General features: G+C 43.6%; 1 protein-coding gene and 2 long non-coding RNA genes across 3 annotated transcripts; 2 read left to right on the top strand and 1 right to left on the bottom strand.

Moving 5' to 3' along the window:
• The first annotated feature begins 13,699 nt into the window (after nucleotides 1–13,699).
• On the top strand, nucleotides 13,700–17,810 carry LOC133142777 (uncharacterized). Its single transcript, XR_009710260.1, has 3 exons — nucleotides 13,700–13,837; nucleotides 14,091–14,153; nucleotides 16,537–17,810. It is a non-coding gene; the product is annotated as an uncharacterized LOC133142777 (long non-coding RNA).
• Nucleotides 17,811–18,947: 1,137 nt separating this feature from the next.
• Nucleotides 18,948–25,977, bottom strand: LOC133142776 (uncharacterized). The gene is made up of 2 exons (XR_009710259.1): nucleotides 24,500–25,977; nucleotides 18,948–19,478 (listed from the first exon to the last, which is right to left on the bottom strand). It is a non-coding gene; the product is annotated as an uncharacterized LOC133142776 (long non-coding RNA).
• On the top strand, nucleotides 21,201–23,557 carry dlx4b (distal-less homeobox 4b). The gene is made up of 3 exons (XM_061264286.1): nucleotides 21,201–21,849; nucleotides 22,051–22,244; nucleotides 22,915–23,557. The coding sequence occupies exons 1-3, from the start codon at nucleotides 21,519–21,521 to the stop codon at nucleotides 23,176–23,178; spliced, it is 789 nt and encodes a 262-aa protein (XP_061120270.1). The 5' UTR covers nucleotides 21,201–21,518; the 3' UTR covers nucleotides 23,179–23,557.
• Nucleotides 25,978–26,097: the final 120 nt, after the last annotated feature.

Genomic DNA, 26,097 nt, shown 5'->3' with positions numbered 1-26,097 from the left:
CTTGCGTGTGAAGATTCAGGGCGGGACTGAAGGGTTAGAAGTTTTCCGCAACAGGTTACGCTGTAAGACAGAGAGAGGCCAACGATCGCTATCGGCTGTCATGAGCTTCAAGATGATGGAGCACGTCTCAACTACTGCTGCTGTTTGAGTAGTGTTACTTCTAAGACAACCCTGTTTGATGTTACCGTTCACATTTATGAGTGACAAACACGGCCGCCGGCATGGATACTATGTTCCATAACTCGTTTCAGGCCGTATATTTACGCCTATGGAAGAAGCATCAATGCAAATAACTGTGGGGGCTCAATTAGCTTCTGGTTTTCATGCTACCCCTCGTTATGCCGTAAATGCTCCACTTTCTCTCGTCGGTTGTTTACATTAGCTAAGTTGTTCTTTCATATCAACTCGGGCAAACTGATACGATAATTAAGATGAGTGCAGACCTCCTGAGGAGAAGCTGTCGGTCACAGTAATAGCAGGGTTCCTTCGCAAGCAGGCACGGCGGAGTAGGGAATCTCTAATTGCCCCAATTATCGAGGGAAACTTCCACTGCAGCAGGGTTTTGCGTGGATGGAGATCGTTGAGTGTTATGGCATTATTGGGCAATTAACTTCTCGCCAAATTACACAACACTACAAGTGAGTGCGGCTCTGATTCACCTGTCATAGTCGGAAGGCTACGGCGCTAGATTTGAAATTTTTTTTTTTGCATCTTTCGTATTTGGAACTAGAAATTACGACGATTGTTTAAAAGTCTCACGAGTTCATACGATGGTACGCAGACTGACAAAATGAAATCAAACATTTACCTGAGATGACATGCTGCTTAAAGCAATGTTCTAACTGCCAGTTTGTTTGTTGCGCTGCCAACTTGTTTCTCTGGTTGGATCAACCGGTTTCAAAGTTCAGATGTAAAATGGAGCAGTTATTCCCGATAATTGCAAGTTTGTACCTTTGCCTTTCTAAATACACATTTACTTCAAACTCCTTTAGGGTATTTGTCGAAAAAAAAAAAGGCGCTATCGAGGTACATGTGAGTCACGCCCGTCGCGTGTCAAGAGGTTTGGATTAGTCACACTCTGAGGTCAACCTTTTGCATTATTTATCAGTAGGCTCTGTTCTCTCTCTCTCCACACAGCCAAACTTAGGATTTATACCTCTTGACTTGTCTCATTATGAAAACCGAGACCAGGTATAGCTAGACCCAAAATGTTGTCTTCTACTTAGTCAGTACAGCTAAAAAAAAGATCAGCAATGACACCAGTGGAGCTTGAAATGCCGCAACGCACCACCTTGGCCCTTGCGGTGGGGAGACACGCTCTCTTGTTTTCAACAAGGTACAAAGTACCGTTAGGCCAGAGGTCTTAGAGGAACTAATCGAAACAGACGGAGGTGTTTCAGAGCCGCGATGAATATTTAATAACCCTCAGGTGTCCGCTGTCGCACGTATACATCCAAATGTTCAACCGCGTAGGACCGAGACCGTGGTTCTTCTTGCACAGTGGAAAGAAAACTTAACACCTGTAATCCCACATCAGAACATCGAGACCCAAGTGTATTTTTGTGCCGTGCGTTTAAAATGGAATCATTTCCCGTGACACTGATCTGTCATGGCAAATCAGTTGTGGATCACACAATTTATCTACAATTAATATAGTGTCATGTAAACTACATAATGTACAATAAATATTTCACAAGATATACTTTAAACGTACGTTTTTAGTGTATTATCGGCCAACAAGAGCGATGAACTACATAGCACATGATTAAAAATCGCACTTAACGATTCCGATGCCCTGTGTGTTAATATGTATTCCTCGTTGTAAACTAAATGGAGGTGGAGAGATCAGCCCAAGTCCACTCTGAATAATTCAACCACTTTGACCATCTCACATCTCCCGCGTCCCCCCCCCACTTCCAGCTCCTGTTTCCACCCCGTCACTAATTACAGCAACATTCTGACAGCTCGTCTCCCTTCCCGCTAATGAAATGCTTTCTATCAGGATAATAGCGGAAGACAATGTACTAAAAGTCTTTGACGGCGGAACCATTTTGTTAATGCCTCCTAAATGACCCGCTATGCGTCTTGCCTAGTTGACAGTCCTTCACATAAGTCAACATCGCTATTTGTCACGATCCTACATTGACGTTCAACCTCAAGATAGTTTCTAATTTGTGAAAGGAAGCTGTCTCCAGCGAAGGAAATAATTGCACATGGCAGTGAAGGAACTTGCTAAGCTAGTTTCTGATGCCAACGCGGCCAACTGTGCTCATCATAGCTGGAACACATGCCCAACAGACACTCACCGCTGAGGAATGTATTTGAAGATCTAAGTAGGAAGAAGGAACTGTTCTGCAACCTCCACCCATTTTATTAGTGAACAATAACACTCTCATTTTGAGAGCCTTATTAGCACAGTTTCTTCTTCCTTCTCCCGCCTCCTTTCAAAACACTTTGTGTCTTTTATTCTGCATCCATAATTGGAGATTTAGCAACTCTTGCATGGCGCAATCGAAAAGCTCACCTTCATCCTCTCCTGGACATTGAAATGGTGAGCTCTATTTCAAGACAGCAGGCAGTTTATTTTCCAGGCGGTCTCACTAGGGGGCAGTCTTGAGCCAGAAAGGAGAGTGGAAGGGGGGTGGGGGTGGTGAACCTCCATGCAGACACAGCAAAATATTTCCACACAGGATGCATGGAGCAACTTGAAGCTACCAGTTGGCATCCTTGTCCTCTGGTGGAAGGGATTTTTTTTTTTTTTTTTGTCGGGAATATGCAGAAAGCAGCCGCGGCCATCAGCCACCTGTCAGTTTCAGGTGTAAAGGCAGTCAGTATGCATGATGCCCGCACAACGCAATCTTTTTCGATCTGAATGAGACCATTGTCCCACCCGGGGCCTTGCGAGAGACTGGGAGCATTGTGTCCTGCTGCTAAGTCCGAAGGGACGTGGCTGTCACCAGCAATAGCCCAGAGGACACGCCGCTGTCTCGACTTTGTTTGGTCGGTGACAGGCGGACAAGAGGGCTACTTCTAGGGGGGACCTTGTTCCCCTGATCAAATGATGAAGTGAGCTGCTCAGGATTCCCAAGCATCGATGACTGCTGTCAGCGCTTGTTTGATGCTGGATGTCTCTCCTAAAGGCTAGCCGATTGATAGATGATCCATATCAGGGGTAGAATAAGTCTACTCGTCAACCGGGGTCTCTGTTTTACATGAGGGATGAAGTGTCCCATTTGCTTTAGACACCTAATTATTTCATTGTATAAAAAAAAAAAAAAATGAAGCTCGTCTTCGATATGTGGAGTTCTGACCCTTTACACACTTTTTTAGGGGGGTGAGTCTTTCAGTCAGTCTCAGTCATTCTGGAGTGGAGACATGCCCAGCTCTACTTAATGGCCCTTTGTTCAACCTGCAGGCTTAGAGGTCAGGGGTCAACTGCACCTGAGGCCGATTCCCACAAACAAAAGCGCTTGTGTTCACCGGCACCAGGCCACCACTTCCATGGGAGCCCACCAAATCTGTCTTGATTAAGCAACTTCCACATGATATTGTTGGTCATCTCCATTTTTTTAAGAAACAGTTTTAGTTTTCTCAAGAACACCTTTTCCGCAGTGAAGCTTTGGGGGCTCTTTTTCCTCAGCTGGAACTGGGACCCCAGTCAAGATGGAGAGAATTATAAACAGTTCCAAATCGTAGCGCAAGACGTTAACGATGATGCATATCATCATTAAAATGCAACACTAAAATGATTTTTTTTTTTGATGCACAAGATCGCGTGAAAGCTTTTCTCTCAGCTGCCACATAACAACTTGAGTCCATGTTACTGTTGTCAATAATTTTACGAGCCATGTGCAACAGTGAGAACAGACACATCCAAGAAATGACGACAAGCAAGTTTTTGATCTTCCGACAACAATGACAAGTATCAATGTTTCCTTCTTCACTCCAACACAAATATCATTGAAGGTTCTCTAGGCCCGGTCATGGAAGAAAACGCAACAATTCCACTTCCTGGCAGTCCTAGCTTCTCTCCGGCACCAATTCAAGGACAACAGATGGGAACCTTTAAGCTGACACACATCTGCCCAAAGCGCACTAGGGGGCTGAATAGGACAGATTGAACTCCAGCACGGAATAAAAGAATTGTTGGGTTCTGGGGACCGGGTGACTGCGGTGGGGGTGGGGTGGGCTTGATGGAAGGTGGGTCTTACCTGTCAGGGCATGAACGCAACAGGTGAAGCTCGTCCCCGAGGCCCTGCCTGGAACACCCAAATGGGTCGGCCCCCTCCACCTGTCACATTGTCGCTGGGATTGGGAAGCAGCAGGGGGCATCCCTCCAGTTTGCCCCCCCCCCCTCGATCGCAGTTACTCCCACTCTTAATGCATCAGATCCTACATGCTTAGAGCTACTTTTCATAATTGAGCATTTATTAGCCAGCTGAAGCAAAAAAAAATGCAGCAAATATTGTCTGGAATTGACTTCCAAACATAATTCCGCATCTCACGTTCCCAGTTAGCATGAGAAGTGACATCTGCTACTTTTGGAAAGACAAATGAAAGCGATGCGACATGTGGAGAAAATCCCAAGAAGGCACCACTGTTCCGCCCCAAACACTTTGATATCTGAGAGAGCGTCAACGCCATAAACAACAGAAATGCTCAGCACCAACCAAGACTCCAGACCGGTAATGATATAGATTCTTTCCGATGATATACGACTCGGAATCCTTTGTGACATCATGCGACAGCAGCTGCATGTCCCAACCCATGCAAAATCCTCGACGCGTGTACAAGTGATTAATTTGGGCATCACTTCCACCATTTAAAAAAAAACAAACAAGCCAGGCCTGTTAAGGTAACAAATGTTAAGGCGGTGAGATGACAAGTCGGACTCACCTCAACTGCTACGAAGCCACAGAAACCTGTTAAGTGGAGAGACGTCATTTGTAAATCTCCTGAGATGCATGCCAAAAAAAGAATTCTGATTATTATTGTACTTGTGTAGAGCGGCCCGACTTGACTCGCCCTTTGCGGTAAGAGCGGCTTGCTACCACCCTGAGTCTCTTTTGTTTGGCCTGATTCTGGTCTACTTGTAACCAAGTCCAGTTCTTCCACATCATTCTCCCTCCAAACTGGAGTGGAACCAAAACAAAAACCAACTTCTCAAAACAGGCATTTATTGACTTGACTGATTTGGGTTTGTTGGAACTGTTGTGTTGATGCAAGATATCATAATACCAGTACGCTAAGCAAAGTTACCCGAGGGGAGTTTGCTTGTTTTACGCGGCCTTTTAAAAAGTTTCGGTGGGATTAGAAAAGGTTTGATGCACTGCTATTTCCCTTTAGGCAGGAGAGGAGGAACCTTTCCACTCTCGGCTCGAACACTCCAACGCTAGTCACGCAAGCCTCATCAAAAACACACACGTACACACATAAGGAGTCGCAGGAAAAAAGACCCAGACGAAACCTCACACTCGAACGGAATGAGTCAGAGTTGCAACCCGGGATGGCAAAGTCTTATATTGTGTAAGGTTGTGTTTGTGTTTTATGTGGCGATTTGAAATTCTAACCACATGTTACTGTTACAACTGTGTAGTGTTTGTTACATTGCTCTGCAGTCAATTGACTTCACGATTTGGAGGTTACTCTCTCATTTCATGTATGTATTTATTTACATGCCAGGAATGTACAGTGTGTTGCGTGATCCAACAAAATCAAATACAAAATGATTCCTGAGGTTCCAGGTTAGCCCAACAAGTCCCCAAGACTTAAGAAATAAAATAATATACGGAGAAAAAAATACTTTAATATGGAGGGACACGCTTGGCATTGGACAGCACTGATACGGCCATCATATTATGACCAAGAATAGTTGAAAGTTCTCAGACGACTTTATCCTACAACCACTGCAATAAATCATTTTTGGGTGAATACCCGTTTCTCATCTTTGAAATTTGAGAATCTTTAAGACTCGCTTTTGGCTCTTTGTTGTGCATGTGTACCGAATCAAGTGTCCTTTCGGTGGGTATTGCATTGATTAATTTGGATGGCACGATGTTAGGTTTGCCAAATTGTACAAAAACAAAGCAGTAAAAGCAAAGCTGGCAGCATGTTTCAAAACGGCCCGAGCGGGAGGGCATTCATTGCTCAATGTCTAAACAGAAAGATGCCCCACCACAGTCAACGGATAATCCCACTCCCCAACTTCGCATGAACTCACCGTCAAGCCGCACGCCATCGACTCAACTCAAGCGACTCACACACAAACACGGATACTTTTCATCATCTCGTCTACACAAAAGCAAGCAAGGCAAGCCCGACAACGGAGTCTTTCAAAACCCGCCTTTCCGTGCATGACAAGCCATCATCCAATGGTCTAACTAGAGGTCAGACGCAGAGGTAGAAAGTCCTTGGGTGCACTTCTAAATTTCAGTCGTGGGGTGTCGGCCGTCCCATTTCAAAAGTCCTTTTAAATGCTCTCAGATGCTCAGGGGGTTGAGACATGTGGTGTTTGTCTCTGGGAAGGTGGGCTTGCACCAATGACAGCTAGCATAGGGGACAAATTGAAAAAAAATGGCATTTTACCTTTTTATATATTTTTTTTATACGTGAGAGGGGAAACCAATAAATCAGCTGTCAATGTGTGATGATTAGGAGTCTAATACTTGGTTTGCTTTCTTTGCATTGAAGAACCCAAGATGGCAGCTGGGCCCTTAGTGTAGTTCACATACAGGGCGCTGCAGGAAGTGATTAACAGTAAAAGATCAAAGTCGGCGAGTCGGGATAAGCACTCCTACTCCTCTGGGGTAAACAGCACCACTTCCTCTTTTGCCAGACTGACGGCTGTCTCCTCTGCCACAGCACAGCGCACACATTGTCCCCACATGAGGCGCTGAAGCAGAAGCCAGGAAGAGAGTGTGACGACCTGGCGCTGATAGGGAGATGGAGAGGTTGCCCAAATAGTGGGAGGAGGGCGAGATTCAAGTTTGGAAAGAAAGACAAAGAAAAAAAAAAACTCATATGTCGGGTCATTTGTAACTCAAGGCACCGCTTACGTTCTGAACTTTGGAAAGAAACATTTGAGATATTTAATACGCCGTACCGAATGACTACATTCCACAAAATATGATCCAATTTAAGAATCTCGGATTAACCTTCTGATGTCGATGCTATGTTTACATCAATGTCAAGGCGGCCCTTGTTGGATCCCCTCCCTACCTCCACCCTTCCTTAGGTGAAACATAACCTCCTTTTGGGCTCAATGGATGGCAGATCACAGGCCCTCGAGATCTAAAAGAGACAATTATCCTCAATTGAAGGCTGACAGTAAGAACAAACACTTTGCAAGCGGCGCAGGGGTCTTTCTTCTCTCGGGGGGTCAAGGGGGGCTTGTCCGATGACCAGGTCAAATTGAAGCTTTGTGAAGGACCTGGCTAGCCAGTTAAAAAAAATCCTGGAGAAAGAAAGCAGAGTGCGAACGTTGGCCCATCCGCATTGTCACCGCTCAGTCAGTCAACCTCGTGGGCAAGAACCGGAAAGTAAAAATACATTGTTTGGCCTTCCTGGTGCTTTTGAGCCTCCAGACTCTGACATTGTCTTTGTGCTTGGCTTCCATGATGGATCGAGCAGCCTTTGCTGTGGTAGGCGTGCAGCTCCGAGGCCAAATGCGGGTTTAAAAATAGCGAGGCCTGTGGATGTGCGGCTTGCTCAGGCTGTTTCTCTTGGCCCGCCGAGGCCCCAGCGTACTGCCATTAATCCGCTTCGTATGCAAAGCAACACGATTTGAGTCCTTGTCATTGCACCTTGCCAGCTCTGTTCACAGTCAATCATATTTGAGTCTGCCATTGACTCATGTTGACAAACTGAAGGTTTTCTGCTGCCGTTTTTCTGGAGTCACTCAGGCACCAAACAACAACAAAAAAAACGCACAAATGACTTCCAGTAATAGAACCATTTTGTGTTTCTCTGCTTGCCATTAAGAGAAAAAAAAAAAAGATTCATCTAACGGAATCATTTGTCTTTGTGCTTGACACGTCCAAGGGACGCTTCCATCATTTAATTGGACGAGAGGTTCATTGACATCACAAGAGGTGAAAGGTCAGGACGGGACAACCTTTGCTACTTCTTTTGGTGCCAAGTTGTGTTTGAGAGTTGCCAGGTGTGAAAGGTTTTTACTTTTTGGAGGCGGGACTCTGATGTGAGCATCTGCGCCAATGCATGAGGAGCAGGATTTATGCTGAAGCTCAAATGTGGACTCATTTAGATGAAAACACATTCACGGGTGAAAAGGTTTTTGAGTAAACAAAAACTTACCTGTAAAAGAAAAAGGTGAAATTTTTGGAGTTAGCTAGCCATGACAACGACCAGAAAATGTATCTTCCTTGCTGGCCAATTTCTGCTCTTAATTATAATCAAATTCCCTTCCTATTGACCATAACTTTTTACGTGAGCCGTTAGCAATTGCATAACTAGCCGTTGCTAGTTTGGTTGCATCCAAAACACAGCCCGCTTTCAGTCTCTTGATATAAATAGACAATGTTTACTCACACGTCCAGTTTAGCCAACAAGCGTCTAACGTTGCGCCTGACCCCTAACATAAACACGACATGGCTTCTTTCCCCAGCGACCTAGCAGGGTGCAGGTGGTCCACATGGACACCTCTATACGGGTTCTGACCCGGGTTCAAAGGTCACACCCCTGAAATGACGACCTTCCTCACCGCCCCTAATTGCCCTGTTTATTTTTAGTCCACACCGGCCTGTGTTGAGCTATTATAAGAAACATGAACATGAGGCCGTGTGCTAATTACCGTTGGGCCGGCAGACCCCCACTTTCGCTGATTGCTCCCATATGCCGGCCCACTCGGAGCACGGGCTCGTCTGTCACCTTCACTGTCTCTCAGTGCTGCGACGGGATGGCACAAGTGTGCATTATTACCGATGCGGGCTGAAATGGGTAAAGTGTTGAATTTCAACGTCTATATTCTCCTATTTCTGGATTTAATATTGGCGAAGCTCAGCGGTAATCAACTTTGAAGGGGTTCGTATCAAAATGCGTGAAAATAGCATCATTCATAAGAAATGAGATCCAGACTTGTTAGGTCTAATGTACAAATAAATGTGTGCAATACAAAATATTAGACAAATGTCGTCGGATTTTTTTTAAAATCACCTTTTGCAAAAATACAGCAATGTAAAAATAGGGAAGTAAATATCAACGTTTCCTTCACAAAAAATTCTGATTAGGTTGCACGAACACGGAATAAAAATTCAATTCCAAACAAAATCGGAATGGCACCCTCTAGTGGTACCTAAAAGAGTTGCTGTGTCATTATAGTTCAGTTGTATTTAACTTTAAGATTCGTTTTTTTTTTTTTTTTTTTAAATCTAATGTAGCTGATGTCAGTAAAAATCCAATCTTGGTATCTAATATCCAATAACCCAGTAATGGGTGTTCGAAAGCGGAAATCAAATAAAGAAGAGCACATCATCACAGAACCCGTTGCTGGAAAGGATCAGTAAATGCGCTCCAAGTATTTAAAGAGGCACTAAGTAATTGAGTCGATTTAGGCCTATTTGTGGTCTGAAGGTGGTTTGAAATAAAGCAGCCGAGGTGTCGGCGGCGCACGAGTTGTGAAGTTTACAAAAGGTTTGATTGGAGTAGGAAGCCGCTTGTGTGGATTAGCACAAAGAGAGTGCATGCTTCTGTTTGCCACTGCCGACATTCGATCTGACGATTACCGAGCCGTTAGAGAATTAGCGGCGACGAGTAAAAAAAAAAAATTTATGTGATGCAGATCATTTCTTATATCACTCGCTATATCTTCTACAATGGTTTGGGAGTTTCCATGAAGGTTTCATTTGCGGGATTTTTTTTTCTTCCATTTTTGTGGCTCTGTCCCCTTTTGGCCCTTTGTTACCGGGTAACACGTGCATCAGTGCCGAAGCAGGAGCTGTCACCGAGGCGTCTGGCCAGTATCAGACACCGCGGGCCCACCCGCCTCGATCGTCCCTGATGGATTAGGTTTCCATCGTGCCTCGATGCGCACAAAGCTGCAACTTCCTGCAGAAACAAATCCCAGAGTGAAAGAAAACAATGCCTTTTTTTTGCTTCTTTTCAGACCTGCTAGTTAGCTCTGATGTGATGTTTCCTGAGTGCATAAATGATTTCGGGGAATTCAAAAAGCGCACCTGTTTCACGGTCCATATAAAAATAAAAAGTTGAAGAAATCTCAATAGGAACTGCCACGACTGACGTTAAGGCTTTGTATTTTATCGAATGGATTTGAGATGCAAATGTTTTAAGTTACAAGCGTGAGCACATTAGCAATATTCTTAAAAGTATTTGCCAGATCATTTTCCAAGTAAATATAGAATACATGTTTTCTCATCACCCGCAATAAATCAAATAAGATGTCATATAACGTTAGCAACAGGTGGCTTTTGCAGCTTCGGCGTTTTAATGTATGTTCATGGCGCCGTGCCAATAGAAGAAGCTGGAGGCTTTTTATAACCTCAATGCACTTTTTTTTTTTTCCCCTCATGTGCAACTATTTGCGCAACAATGTCAGCCATTCGTTGAAATATTAATGGGAATGATTGATATCCCATCGCTAACCCAGGCTTGTTTATCTGAAGACTTAAAAGCCAAGATAGGATCGAGCGCTAGTTGTACTGTTGAAGCATCTGGCAACACTTTGCAGTAAATGGTTGCTAACTTTGGTTATCACGACTGAGCTCCCCGGATTAGGCTTTTATCCCAGCACTGGAATTTCAAACTTTATGCTTTGTGAAAGCCTTAATTGAGGAAAGATTTTTTTTTTGCTTTTTGTTTTGGTCTGTTGAGGTAACACCCAGCTGTTGGCGAGATGTTCATTTCTCGAGTGTCTCAGGAGCTTTTCTAATCACTTTTTGCTGTTGTTTATCTTTGCTGCTTTTCTTCTACCGCTGCTGCAATTTTATGGGGTTGAGGTAATCCTTCAATGTGCCAGGCAGCTGTACAGTAGATTGTTACGTCTCGGCCTTTACGTGAAAGACTTTGTTCGCCACCACCCACCTATAAAAGGGATGTGAATTCAGAAATGTTAATAGCAAAAATGCTGATTTTGCATTTTTCCCTACGTCAATAAAATGGCAAGACGTAAAGTGCGCCAGCAGACTTAGCCTCACCTCAAATTGCGCAATCCTATGTCGGTGAATCGGACTCGAGCCATACCTCCTGGGAATGTGCATATGTGTGCGTTTGGGGAAATTGGGGCCCCCCAGTCCTGGATCACTGTTGCCACCTGGACATCTGTCGTGAGCCACCTGATGAGCACCTAAGCAGGGCAGAACACACCTGACGGCGCCCCCTGTGGCACGGTCCTCATAGGAGCCTCCCAAACGCTTTTGGGCATCAGTCCAACAACAACACAGAAGTCGATGGAACTTGGAAATAAAACCCAGTGCCTCGTTTTTGTTTGTGATCTCTGCTACCATTGAGGAAAAGCCCCTTAAACGAGACCGAGTTTGGTTCTTCATATTGGAAGGGCTGGTAATAGAAACCTGCTGCCTCACTTCAAAATTGGTTTCACATTTTTGAATGATGGCCAAACCAGTGAAAGATAAAAAGCTTGCAAGGTTGTTTCAATACATCATGACATCCAAGACGTGTTCTCCTAATTTGGCATCAGGTCCACCTCCAGAATACTGGAATACTCTCCAACCAGGATTGAGTACTACACCTGGTACCTTTTCCCCGAGATAATCTTCCTGAGAAACTATGGTGGGACTTCTTGGGTGAAAAGGTCACTGTCCTCCAGCATTCTTGGCTTGGCAGGGGGGCAAGGGTTGGGTCGAATTGGAGGGGCAGGTTGAGTATTGAGGTAACGCAACGGCATTGTATGTCCAAGGGGCGGTACCTAAGTCGGGTTTGGTTCTTTTGCTTTTGTTGGTGGTCATTGTTGCTTGGGTTTAATGCAACATTCCTTCTGACCCAGCAGGAAGGTAGAAACACGTTGACCGTACACTTCCGTAACTCTCGTGTCGAGCAACATGACAACAACGTTAGCCTGAAGGGATGCAGCCAAATGAGGTCAAGCTGTGGTCAATTGAAGCTTCACCTAACCTCTCGTCTTTCTATTTTCTAACACTTGACGAGAGTCTCCTAAGGCAGAGCTCTCCTTAGACGGGCTTTGTCGTGGTTACGGGCCCACCTTGCTCCTCCTAGGCGCCTTTGAAAACAGATTACAGGTGAATGGGTTGTTTTACCCTGGAGCTTGCTGTCACTGAAATATGGATGTGTTTGAAGTACTGTTTTCCTTGTTTCGGTATGAGCGGGATGGCTCAGTCATTCCGACGGCGTTAGCGCTACCAGTTGGTCACGTCACCGTGAAGCGAGACCAAATTCCTCAAGTCAATTGCGAACCTCCCGTTACTGCTTGCTCATCTCTTTGCCTCTGTGGCTTTGTGGAAATGAGAGACTAAGCCACCATTTTATCAGTGGATTTATGCATTGGTTTGTGTTTATCAATTAATTGCAAAACAGCCCACCCAGTGTATGTGGAGTTTTTTGCAAAGCAGCAGTTTTATTCTCACAAACAAGATCTGTAATCTACTTCCATACAGGAAAAGTTCCAAACCTCCATGCATCAGATAAGTGTTTTTTTTGGTATCTGGGTCAAGCACATTCCGCTTGGAGCGTTTGGAGCGATGCCTTTTGCCAGACAGAGGTTATTCAAGGCTGGCCTACAGGGAGCCGATTATGACTAATGAGTTCCAAGTTAATGTGACCGACCGGAGGAGGCAGCTGTGGGGAGAACGGGTCCAAACTTTATCGTGAGATCTCGTCACGGGCCAGACCGGCGGACAAACCCACAGGAAGCGCACCAATGCCGACGCCGGTCACGTCCGACGAAATGCTGGGAGCTTCGTTGACTTATAAGGAGATATTCGAAAAACGTTGTCGCGCAAATGATTTTCGTCTTATATTGAGAATTTTTTGATCGCCTGTTGCCTCGCCCTGCATTGCTTCTATCAACTATTCGAATCCAACATCAAATGAGTTTGAAGAAAAAAAACACGTACTTCATTTTTCGCGAAAAGAGATCTCGTGCATAAAAATGACCATTCAAGAATGGCACAAAAGATTCTGAGGCAGCGAAAAAAATCATGTCTTCTGCAGACAAGCTCAATCCAGTTTGATTTTCCCAAAGGGAGACACCATCCCTAAAGGTACATTTTAGTTTTCCCCTCGACTTGTTTTATTGAAAAGCGTGCTGCCGTACCTGACAAACAGAAATAAGTGGTCAGTAATTGCTCTGTGGTTCAGGGCCCTCAAATCAATTATTTTGCCTCCCTGGCAAAAATTACAATGCTTTATTTGAACACAAGATCCCCTTAGGTAAATCATCATGGCTAATTGAGACCAGGGGATTTTTTTTTAATATATTTTATTTATTGGTTAGCAATAGAAATGTATGTGTTAAGAATTTTGGTTGTGCAGGATTATCCAAAATTACGTTCCAAACTGAAGTGTGACACAGGAGAATCGGTCAGATTACCAAAATTCGGAGGAACAGGTGTGGAAATAATTTCAGATCCACCCAGTTTTCCAGGGCTCCTATTCACCTCTCTATGTGCATTGTGGCTGACGAGGAGCAGAGGAACATGACAATTAGAACATTACGCCTGGCTGACTTAGCAGCGTTCACAGCTGGCGAGAAGCAGAAGGGAGAGAGCGAGTGTTCCCACCGTAAGGCGATCCAGCACATACAGTATGGAGATTGTGTCGGTCGGGGTGGTGGTCTGTGGACAGCAAAAGGGGTGTCAACATTTAATCCATCTGTGATTTCCTGCAGGTTTAAAATGCATCATTTACATTCATTGTAATTCATTTGATTAGAAATATCTTTCGATTACAAAGTCTTATTTGCTAACAAGCCCGAATTATAATGAACTGAATAATAATTTGTTGTTCCATTATCTGAACTGTCAATTTGAAATGAGGTCCAGTTTTTTAAATGAATCGATTATTCCAGAAATAATCGACCGAGTCGTCGATTATTAAAGCAATCCTGTTTTAATTTATCCTTTTTTTTTTTTTCTTTTCAGAAGAAGAGCAATGCCATTGCATCACTGACTCAAACTCAAAGATTTGAAGCTCAACCAGGAAAGGTACGTGACATTTTATTCATTGTCTTATTTTTGTCTTGCAAAATAATAAATATGTCAACAATGTTAAATATGTACTGAGGCAATAACCCACCCACCCAACAATTCAATTAGTCCCATGTTAAATCCTTATTAGGGGTCACATTTTGCGCTTCACTGTGTCCACTTGCATACCTGAACTGATGCTATAAGTAATAAAATCGGAGCCTTTGATGTGATGTCCCACCCAGAGGCTTCTTCTCCCTCCGAGGAGACAATACGCCAATTCATTACTGGAGCTGCCTCTTCAAAGCTCAGCCACTCACCGTCGAGAAACTTTAAACTCACGTCCCAGACAGGCTCCTTTAAACACCCCCCTCCCCCTCTGGGCGCTGAGGTGGCGGCCAGATGAGTCCACATAAGTCACGGTAGCCTGCACATATCCCCTCCTTAGAGCCTGCAGCGCCACACCTATCCCCCTCAGGTGACAGGTGGATTATTGGGCACTGGTATTTTTATTTTTTTTGCATTCCCGTGCCCACCTTTAAACACGCCCGTTAACTGCGGGAAAGATCTGGCTAACTTGGAACCCTAAATAAAAAAAAAAAGTTCACGTAGAATCAAATGTCAGGTAGCAGGAACAAACCCCCAAATATTTTTCAGTAATTAAGGAAGTTGATTGACCTAATAATAACGTTCAAGGTCGACTCCATAAGGGTCCTTTGTACTTTCATTGAGTGTATTCAAAGCAACTCCTTCCGCTGTGTTTGTTTTTACTTTGTAATCCTTTGTCATGACCTTAGAAGGCCATTGAGCCACTTGAGGAAAACAAAAGTCGCTTGACCCGTGCGCTCGAAGGTATTTATGAAGCCAAGCTTTATTTGCTCACCTATCAGCGATGAGCTTTACTCGCCACGTGTCGTCTCAGCATTTTTGCTTTGAGGAAGTTATTTTTATTTCTTTTTAAAAGCAGAAGATTAGTTTTACACACGCTAGCATGACACGACAATTTCAGAAGCGCTTCTCTTTGTGGGTGGCAGAAAAATATCTCTGCCTTATTGTCTCGCTATTTCCTCTCCCTGTTGGACTTGTTTTCCGCCAAGTCTGGTGGCAGTCCGTAGAACACGTATACGGTTTCTGTTTTGACACCGGTTCCAAATTACACATGTAAATGATTAATCACCTGGTCCGGGCGAGGGCCGCTTAGCGTAGGTGGAGGTCCTTGTTTTCTGTGATTACGTCCAAGTTCAGGACACTCTTTGCTGCCGGGTACGGTTGAAAGCGATACCCGGTGAGGCCCGCGAGATTAAGTTTTGAGCACCTGCCATTTGGATCCAAGTTTGTCCCTATTATTGGTGTGTCTGGGCCTCTGTGGCTTTTTGTTTAGTCTAATCCCACACGATTTAAAGCCGAGCTGGCCGCTCGCACCTTTAAGCCGGGCTCTTTGACACCCGAGGGTCCAAGGCACAACGGAGCTACTTTGGTGAAATGCGATTTGGCTAATTGATTCTGGAGTGGCTAGTTGGGAGCGCCCGTAGTGGTAAACTGAAACCGCCTCCAATGATCCCCTCCAATGATGCAAAATCCTTGCCCATGCTGTCGGAGAAGCAAACAGCATTGGCCGCTTTCCCATATGAGGTTAGAAGCTCCGTTTCCCTTCTTCGCCCGGCAACAGCTGCTGATTCATCTGCACTTTGACTCAGGTATGGAGCCAATCTGAGGGCCAGGAGGGTTTTAACCCCAATCTTCTCTCCTCCATCTCGCAGCCTGGCACACATGGGCCGAGCAGCTGCGCTTTCCATTGATGTGCCGGGCTGCCTGGATGGCTGCCTGGCTGGAGGGAGATAGATTGGAGGGGAAATGGCTTAATTGTCCTCACTCTCACTCTTGGAATGCAAATAGCCCTCCGCTGCTAAGCCTCCTCGGCGAGGAAAACCCCACGCCGAGATTTCGTTTTTCGTAGTTTGATCAATCCCTTCAATTATACTCGGCTTTAAAAGGAGAAGAATGACATGTATAATTTCACTTTGGCATGCAGCACAATTGCATTTGATTTTTGACATCGGTTTGTTTCAGGTAAGTATTTTGTTTACCATGCTAATTGAATCTTTTAAATACCGTTTTTACTATTTTAGTATATAGCTAGGCACAGTGTTAAAGTTGCAACTTCATGTTAAAGTTGATATTATTGAGAATGAAACGATACTGCTGTATTTTAATGTTGATCATTAAGGCTGAATTACCAGAACATAAGTATAGTGAGGTGAAGCAGTTTACAAAATCCTGCTAAATCTAAATCGACAGTTTATTGTTGTATATTGTTGGATATTTAAAATAAGAAATAGTCACATTAATTTTCATGGATTGTATCCGTGAACTCAATAACATTTTTCACATTTTTTTTCAGCAAGTGAAGCTGCTGTGAAATTAAAATCACCAGTAATGCACATTACTGCCACCTACAGGACTGGAGTGGAGTTGTATTTTCCAGCGCTTCTTCAAAGGAGTCATGTTACGGATTGCTCAGCCTTGGATATTCCCCCCCCCCCCCCCCCCATTGGCATAAAGAATCACATTTTCATAGCCCAATAGGCTTCAGCATTCATCACTGGGAGGTCAAGCAGATAGACAGGTGAGAGGTCGTGACTCGTGTAGAAAAGGTTGGAGATGAAAGAGTTAAATGTCAAGGCGTATGTATCCTGTCTGACTTTGATCTCTGCCTCAGGTAGCTCCTTCCTGCCCATCAATCTTGGGCCCCGAGCTGACGGGAGGCTGCGGCTTTCTCAAAACGGGCTTGCTCAGACTCAAACCGTCGCCTCGCCGAGAGGGCTGGCGTGATGTGCCATTCATTGGCGTCATGTTTTCAGTGTGACGCTTCGAGAGAAAACGGTGACGTCAAAACAAAAAACGAAATCCCCGGCCCATCTTGTCCTCGCTCATCTCGCCCTCCAGTGACAAACTCTTTAATATGACAAGGTTAAACACCTTGAAGCTGCAGCTAAAGGCGCACGTCCAGGTCAGGGGTCAAAAGAGCAATTTAAATAGCAGGCAGCTTGTTTATGTTGTTGTGTCATCTTGTTTACGTTATTGCGTCATCTTGTTTCATTCAATGCAAAGCACATTCGACTAAATTGGTGAGTACTGCTTTGAAATGTCTTCCTTGCAAATATCTTAGAAGAAGAAAAAAAAAAAAACGCGTTCAAGACACATAAGCCATCGTGTAATATCAGCTCGCCGTGTTTCTCTATGAAAGTTATTTGATCGGACGTGAAGTTGAATCTGGCTTTGTGTCACATTGTACGTTACAACGGAACTTAACACTTGACAGAAACGAGCCTTGTTGTCAGCGGCTGAACTTGATCCCCCCCCTCAACTTGTTCCCATCCAAGAGGGAAAGACAGAGAGGTGACTTCGGCAAGATTGAGCGTATTTATTAGTATTATATATTTTACAAAAGATATTTCCTCACCCCTGCTCGGCATGAAGTCAAAACATTGAGTGATTTTTCATTTGTGCGATCCCTCTACTTGTTTTGACATTTCCCAACCTCCCGTTTAAAGTGGACCGTTGTTGTTCCTCACAACCGTCACTTGTCCAGAAGGCCAGACAGACGCCCCCTTCCTCCTCCACTTGTCATCCTCGTCACCTCTGGCATTTCAAACTGACGCTGGCTTTCGGACCACAAAGGGGGGGGGGGGGGGTCACGTTACCCGAGGGGGGTGGGGGGGGGCAGGTAACCTCAGAAGGATAATCCTCGGACCTGGTAAACCGGTCCTTTCGCAGGACCTATAGTCGCGTTTTATTGTTTCTGAAATTCCCCTGGGAAAATCATCCGCTTGTTTCGCTATTTTCACCGCCATCTGCTATCTTATTTAAAAAAAGAAAAATTATATATATATATATATATATATATAAAATATTTTAAAAAATATATAAAAATATATAAAATATAAATATTAAAAAAAAAGGAATAATAGTAATGATAAAAAAATCGACAGTGGGGTAAAATTATACTGCAAGGTGTTTCTAATATTTTTGTATTTTATTTTGCCAGATGATAGGGACACAGTATTCCTTCGTAATTAACTTATCACTATTGTCTCATGCTGCCCTCACCCGACCCTCTCTGCCACCCATAAACCATAGCAGGCCTTAAAGCAGGATTCTGGGTCACACTTTTTTACCCCCCCCCCCCCCCCTCCCCTTGTTAGGAGTGATGCATGCCAGCTTTTGTTTTTTTTGTTTTTTGTTCTACCCATCCCTCTTGGCACTGTGACCACGATTTACAATGGAAAAACATAGCGTATATTTCCCCCCCCCCCATGTTGAGCTGGTGAATCTGGAATGTGTGCTTTGGCAAGATTTTGTGAAGCGCGTGAAAAAAACCAACAAAAAAACGGAGCTGTAAACACCCAGCGTGGACCCAGACTGGTTTCTCTGTTCCAGATGTGGAGCATGCGTGCATGAGGCGGTACTATTAGTGCAGCAACACTCCAGCAAGCACAGTAACACAAAACAGTACCACTACTGTATCACCGCCTGTCCGTCAGCCGTATAGCAAACGGTTTGCGAGCGCGCCAAGATCCCCGTCGTCAGAACTGGCACCAAGTCGACCCGATGCAATTTCTCTAATTGTCGCCGTTTAAAATACGCGTGACCATGTGACACCACTATGCTCATTATTGCACAAGCTTATTGTGCCTAATTGATTCCAGAAGCCCTCTATTCAACTAATCAATTAAAAGTTGACACCGGGCGATGATGCTGTCTGGCAGTCATTATGTAAATGAGTCAATTAAAACACAAGCTTAAGACGAGTTTCACTTTATAACAGTATTTATTTATTTTAAGTTAATCAAGTCCAACCAATGAATCTAAATCATGTCCTACCAAAATGTAGTCAAGCATGCAACCAAAAATATTACAACATATTATTTTTAATTAAATAGGGCCACAACATAAATTGATCATTGCACATGTTAGTCACCCAGTATATATTTTTTCCTGTTGTGCCCAATAAGGACGGAAGAGTGGTTACTGTTGACCCTTGACTCTTTGTCCGTCGCATGGTATCAGGTTTTCCATTTGTGTCCACCATCTTGAAGCCTCATGGCTCCACGTGGGTCTCCTCTTGCGACGAGCTTGTAAAACATGACGTGCCAGCGTGGAAGATCAGAGCTGCTGCAGTTGTTTGGGAATGCACAAAGAATGTTGTCAGGCTGCGTCACAGACACATGACGGAAAAACTCACCTCGTGTGTGTATGAGTGTACACCTGCGCGCAACACGCCCCAACGCAGGACTCGTGGAGGAGACGCCACCGAGTCTAGGCTAGGTTCGGGAGCGCTGACTGGTTAGAAAATGTTTGTGTTAAGAGAGACATGGCGTGGACCCATCCCTTCGCCCCATGGCTGCAGGGCCCGTCTTTGTTCTTGGCTCCTTGTACAGACATAATTACAAGCCTGGCAGGGCCTCCCGTCCTCCTCTATGTGCGTACACGATTTAGGAGATTTTGTAGGTGTTAAGATTTTTGCACGACTGACCTGCATGTAAGAAATTAAGTGCATTTTGAATGTCAGGTCTATGGTGCTCATCATAACCCGATTTTCTAATTAGGGATTCTAGTTAATTAGTACAGAAATCCAAGTTCTGGATTCCTTTCTCCTATTGGCATCTCAGCTCCTATGCAGTGACAGGATAGATCTGTGTTAACACTTCATTTCAGAGGACCTCAAAATTTCAACTTGTGAATGAAATTGTTCCATGATAATAATAATTTGTGGCTTTGTCCTGGCGGCCTGTTTTGGCTGAGTGGCTGCTTTGAGGATCGGGGAAGTGCTCCAGTTCCCAGCAGGCCTTTGCTGTGTGGCTGCAGGCAGACTTTTAGTAGGACCTGACCAAAATGATGGGTTTGGACAACACGGCAGCAACGCTGTGCCCACCAAACGCTCTTGAGAATGCGGCCATATCTTACTGTACATAGGCGCGAACACATGATGGCTCTATTTGGATATACAAATAGGCTTTTCCCTGTGTTTTCTTCCATTTGCACATTTATGAACACAGGATTACTTTTGTTTTGAATATTCCATTTTTTAACACTCATATTCTCTGTTTGCGTGTGCCATTTTTATTTTTTGCTGAGTTTGCACAACTTTCCCATCCTCTTTTGCCACATCCGCGTTTTCCCAATTTCCCCATCACTGTTTATTTATTTTATAAACGTTGTCATTTAGTGCACACGGACTACGTGTTTAGTCGCTTTTTTTTTTTTTTTGCGTGACGTATTTGCAAGCCAGCGAGTCCGTTTGTAATTCTGCCATGATTTTTTTTTTCTCCCGTTACGGGAATGGTGTGGTTGAAAAAACAAACTAACACGTATGAAAATAAATGCATTTAGCATTTATTTGTTACCTGAAGCTGCAAATACGGCGCGTGTATTACGAAATTACGCAACATTTTGCCATTTGAAATGTCGCCTAGGCCTACCATAGGGAAACAAATGCAAAAATAAAACAGCAAAATTTTATCTGACATATTTATTGTAGCTATTCAAGGCGGATATTAGTCAATTATTTCGTTTGCGGAATCTAAATTATCGGTTGTTTTTAATGGTACCCGATTGCCTATAGTGATTTTAATATAACGATTTTAAATTCCGTCTGCAGAAAAAAATGCATTTAAAAGCAAAAAAAAAAAGAAGATTAAATGTATAGCAAAATACAAATAGTTAAGCTAACATCAGGACATTCCATTTGATTTGATGCCGTTAATTCGATTAATGTCTTGTCTCGTGCTGAGTTCCATGAATCGTATTGTTTTGTCCCTTTACTAAAATACCCGCGGTTACAAATATTCACTTCAAATAGCAATTTCCCCAGCGGGATTTCTATTCAATAAAATATTAATACCCAATAAAAAATACTCATATTCGTTGTGCGCTTGAGGCGCTATTTGGACGCATATGGACTCGAACTTCTGTCAGTCAGCAAATGACACGATGAAGATGATTTAATCTTTTGCTATTGTATAGAAGGAGGTTCCTGCATCACATTTGTGCGTGCCCGTGCAAAGCCGCGTTTTAGCGCATGTTAATGAGGTTCCTCGAGCTCTAGTGACAGTTTGCGGCTGAAGGCCAATCAGAGGGGGAGAGAGTTTGCAAGACACAAGACAAGCAGTGTGTTGAAGCTGCACGCAGGAGGTGTTTGAGGAGCATTGTCAGCTGGAAAGATTTGTTTTTTTCTCCACAAACTTGGCTTTTATTGGATTTTGGAAGGGGGGGGGGCGCTGTGGACGCACTTGGATCTTTTCGTTATTTTCGTCTGGATTTTGTACATGTTCTCCTCCTCAGAACTCATGAAACCATCTTTTCTCCCGTGTGGACGCTCTAATGATGTCTATGGCTCTCATGCCTGACACCCTCAATGGCCCCGACCCGTCCAAATCGGCTTTTCTCGAGTTCGGACACGCGCATCCGGCTCACCAGCAGCGCTCCGCGGGGCTTGCTCACATTTACCCCGTGCACGGCTTCCACGCTGCTGGCAATTCGCAGCACGACGGCTCGTTCCCGGCCAGCGCGTCTTATGGTCGCTCTTTGGGTTACGCCTACCCCGGCGCTTCGAATTCTCACCCCCAGTCTGCTTACATGTCCTACCAGCACAACAATAATAGCAGCTCCAGCAGCAGCAGTTTGAGCCTGCATGGACGATTAGAGCACGCAGGTATGTCGAATTTTTTTCTTCTTCATGCTTGGATTGCACTCATTCAAATTATGGTGGCTATACTATATTAAGGGTCTAAAGAGGGTCTGAGAAAATAATTCATAAATATATTTTAAAATATTAATTAAGGGTCTTAAAGACGTCCACCATTATTTTTATTATTTGCACAATTGATTTCATCTTTTATTTATTGGTTCCCAGATCACGACAAGTCCCCCGCGCTGGAAAGCCGGGACATGCGTTTAAATGGCAAAGGGAAGAAGATCCGCAAGCCCCGCACCATCTACTCCAGTCTGCAGTTGCAAGCTCTGCACCAGCGCTTCCAGCAAACCCAGTACCTGGCCCTGCCTGAGCGTGCAGACCTGGCGGCCAAACTGGGACTCACTCAGACTCAGGTGGGTGCCCAAGATGCACTAGTACCAGTTTTGCAACAACAACAAAAAATAAAGACCAACTTGCCCTGCAGGTAAAAAAGATCAGTGATTATTCCAGGCATGCAGGAGGGGGGTGGAATATAATTGCTGTGATTTGTAATTGGACCTAACTGACTGATCTGACTTATTTACTCCACTAATTACACTATTTGGTTAACTCACTTAACCACAAGCACAAACGCACAAACCTTTAGTATTAGATCTGATCATTTTATTTATAGGTGTGATAATTGGAGGTTGTTTAATTACATGTAGCTACCTGAAATTGGTTTTGGATGAAGTGAACATTAAATTTTGATTGTGTGTAAGAATGCCAAGGGTGTAAATCTCCTCATTAATACACAGTTTATTTTATTTCTCCAAAAATATCACCCTCGGCGGCATTTGTTGGCCTCATCATTTGAGTAATGATCATTTATTTAATGACAGTTTTGACACCAGCAGATGTACGAACGGTTTCTAATATTTCGAGTTTGCCATGAGATTATACAAACAACGGCACACCTCAAGAAAACTATTAAAAACATTTCTGATATTTCCGTGTCAATATAAATTATGGCATTATTGGTTTGTGAGTTCCATTGTAATAATCAAGATTCTGCTTTTTTTTTTTTTTTTCACCCTCTTACAGGTGAAAATCTGGTTTCAGAACAAACGCTCCAAGTACAAAAAAATCATGAAGCACGGGAGCGGGGCAGATGGCGAGCATTTGAGCAGCACCAGCTCACCCTCGCCTTGCTCGCCTCACGGGATGCCGCAACTTTGGGACGTGTCCATGCAGGCCAGTAAAGCAGGAGGCCCCATGTACCCCAATAACTACATGAACAATTTGGGCCACTGGTACCCCGGCCAACATCCTCACCAGGAGGCCATGTCCAGACATCAGATGATGTGAGGGAGGATTGTTGGATTGTGCAAGTCTGGCTGGATCACGCGCTAATTTTGCGCGTCATTTGACGAAACATTTCAAAGACACCAAAGAGGACCTGGATGAACGCGTTGTGAACTGGTCGCACGCATGATTATTAACAGAGGCATTCTCCATTGAACACATTCTCTGAGTATTAAGCTAACAAACAGATGTTAGATGAGCCTTGTTGTGACTCTGTAATATAGCCGAGATGCCTCCTTGAAATACGCCAAATGTCTCACCGGCTTCGACAGCAAGCGGACATCGGAGTGGAAGCCAACAAATCTGTGTGAACTGCAAATAAAACACTGTCTCTGTTCTGTTTTGTATTGAACACATAAAGATGAATTAACTGCTGCTATGACCTTGTGACGAATCCAGTGTTTTATTACCTTGACAAACAAAACAGCATTTTATGCTGAATATTACATGTAGCTATAAATTAACTGATAATAAACCAAAAAAATCCAAGTAAATATGTATTTATATGCATAAATGTCTATTTTTTAGTATGTGTAAATGTGGGTTTATAGAGATATATAAATACACTGTTTATGTATATACACTACCGTTCAAATGTTTGGGGTCAAAAAATTGTTTGGGTGACCCCAAACCTTTGAACGGTAGTGTATGTATTTATTTAGATAATTATTTATAGATTATATATATAATCTTCTGTGTAAAAAATCTTATAATATATATGTATACCTATATTCATAGATTATATATAATCTTATACAAATATAATTTATAATATTTAATTCATAATATTGTATTATAATAATATTTACACTACCGTTCAAAAGTTTGGGGTCACCCAAATGATTTTGTGACCCCAAACTTTTGAACGGTAGTGTATATATATATATATATATATATATATATATATACACACACAGAAAATATTCAGTTTAAGACACATGACAATTTGTGTCGTACTATACACGTTTCATTTAGTAAAATTGTACGTCACAGTGATGTTAGAATTAAACTGCAGTTTTGGGGGAACAGCTGTGTGGAAAAACAGAGACAATTTTAACATTTTTTGTCAATTTCTTTTCAAACTGGCTCATATTTAAAGCTCAGCTGTAGCTCAAATATTTTCAATAACCTGTGTAATTATGTTAGCGACAAATATTTTGACTCAGTTTGCGATATTTATGCTTTCTGATTATAGGCACCTTAAAAAAAAATAATAAGCAATTAGTTTTTGATTGTAAACACTTATTTCCAAAGCTAACATTAGCGCTCAATCGTTTGTTAGTCTACCTAATTTAAACCCACATTTCTTTTAGGACACCCTCACCTTGTTTGGAGCTCAATTGTGTCTTCTTTGAGGAAGCTCTGAAGAAGTCACATTGGAGCAGCCAAAACGTGACTCTTTATAGTTTCCCTGTCACTGCAATATGCAAAGCCTTTCCTCATTGATGACAATCATGAGCATTTCGATTAGACGTCTGGGAAAATGGCAATTTTACATCTCCAGATTAGAACGATGCCTTGTGGAATTAGACGGAAGAATCTTTCAAAGCAATTATGATACAAGGTGAAATGTCCTAAAGAACCCAAGCAGGGTGATTATCATCATTAACTGCAATGACGTGACAATTTGGGCTTCCACAATTTGACTTCCACGGGACACGATGCGGCATCCTCCCGACATTCAAAGGCTGGAATCAACTTTGGCAGGCGTGGGGAGGACACACAAACACGCCATTGTGTTTACATCGCTGCAGATGACATTATGTTGACTTACACGCTCTCTCTGGAGACTTCCCCAAACCATAATCACTACTTTGCATCTCCATCTCAAGTCTTCACCCTCCAATGTCATGATTTATGCGACGGAGACTCGCTCTTTGTTCCCGGAAGGGTTGGATGGGAGTCACTATGATGTGGATCTTTTTATGAGTTAGTCGAATGATATCCAACAAAAAAAAAAGTATAGCTTACAAGCATTCAAAACATCCCAAACATTGAACACGCTGCAAGAAAAAAAAAGCCGCGCCAAAAATGACGATTTCCCAAAAAATCACATTCAAAACTATTTTTTTTTCTTCTCATATATGTTAATCTGACCACGTACTTTGAGACGTGGACTGTGTAGCCGAGCTGGCCCAGGGTCAACTTGGGTTCACAGCTGTCCACTCCTCACCCATATATTTCTTTTGTGTTTACAGCAAAGCTCACCATTTGAGGCCCAGTCCAGACCCGGTGGGTCTACGGTCCGGACAGCTGCTGGAAGCCTTTCCGTCGTCGCGTCGGCCTTACCGAGGAGCTCTCGACCTCCACCTCAACCCGAATCGTTGCCCTTCCCGAGAGACCGGCGCTGACACTGTCCTGTTGACTACCGACCGAGGTAAAAGTCTCACTGGGACCTCTGCACCATTTTTTTTTTCTCGCCGTGCAAGGATCAAATTCAAGTTCAATAGTTCACCTTCACTCCACTTGTTCATATTTAGAGATAACGTGAAGGGCCCACACGTTCACGCGCGTTTGTCTTCAGCACAAATGGTTCTCCGGGCGAGGACCACACATGTCGGGCGCTGCGGCCAAGGGGGTCAACTCCGGGAGATCCCATGACCTCTTGATGAGAATGAATAGATTGCAAAATATTCACATCTGCTTATTTTGTCATACAAGTTCATTTGACTTCTCTTTCGCTCGTCCAGTGAGAAAGACTTAAGACCGGCCCAAATACCACCACATGCACACACACGCCGAAAGAGTAATAAAACTGAGCGACTCCAGCGTGTCTGCGTTTGCGTCGCCTCCTACTGCAGCGCACGTCAATGCTGCCAGAACGCACTCATCAGGAAAACTTTATTGTTGTTGTTGCGCCTTTTCTGACGTCAACAGTATTGTTCGGCGCCGTCAACAACTAGTCAAGTGAGCAGGTTGACC

Source organism: Syngnathus typhle, linkage group LG18 (assembly GCF_033458585.1).
Source record: "Syngnathus typhle isolate RoL2023-S1 ecotype Sweden linkage group LG18, RoL_Styp_1.0, whole genome shotgun sequence".
Classification (NCBI taxonomy): domain Eukaryota; kingdom Metazoa; phylum Chordata; class Actinopteri; order Syngnathiformes; family Syngnathidae; genus Syngnathus; species Syngnathus typhle.
Note: the sequence above shows the minus strand (reverse complement) of the source record. Positions and strands in the feature narration are given on the sequence as shown.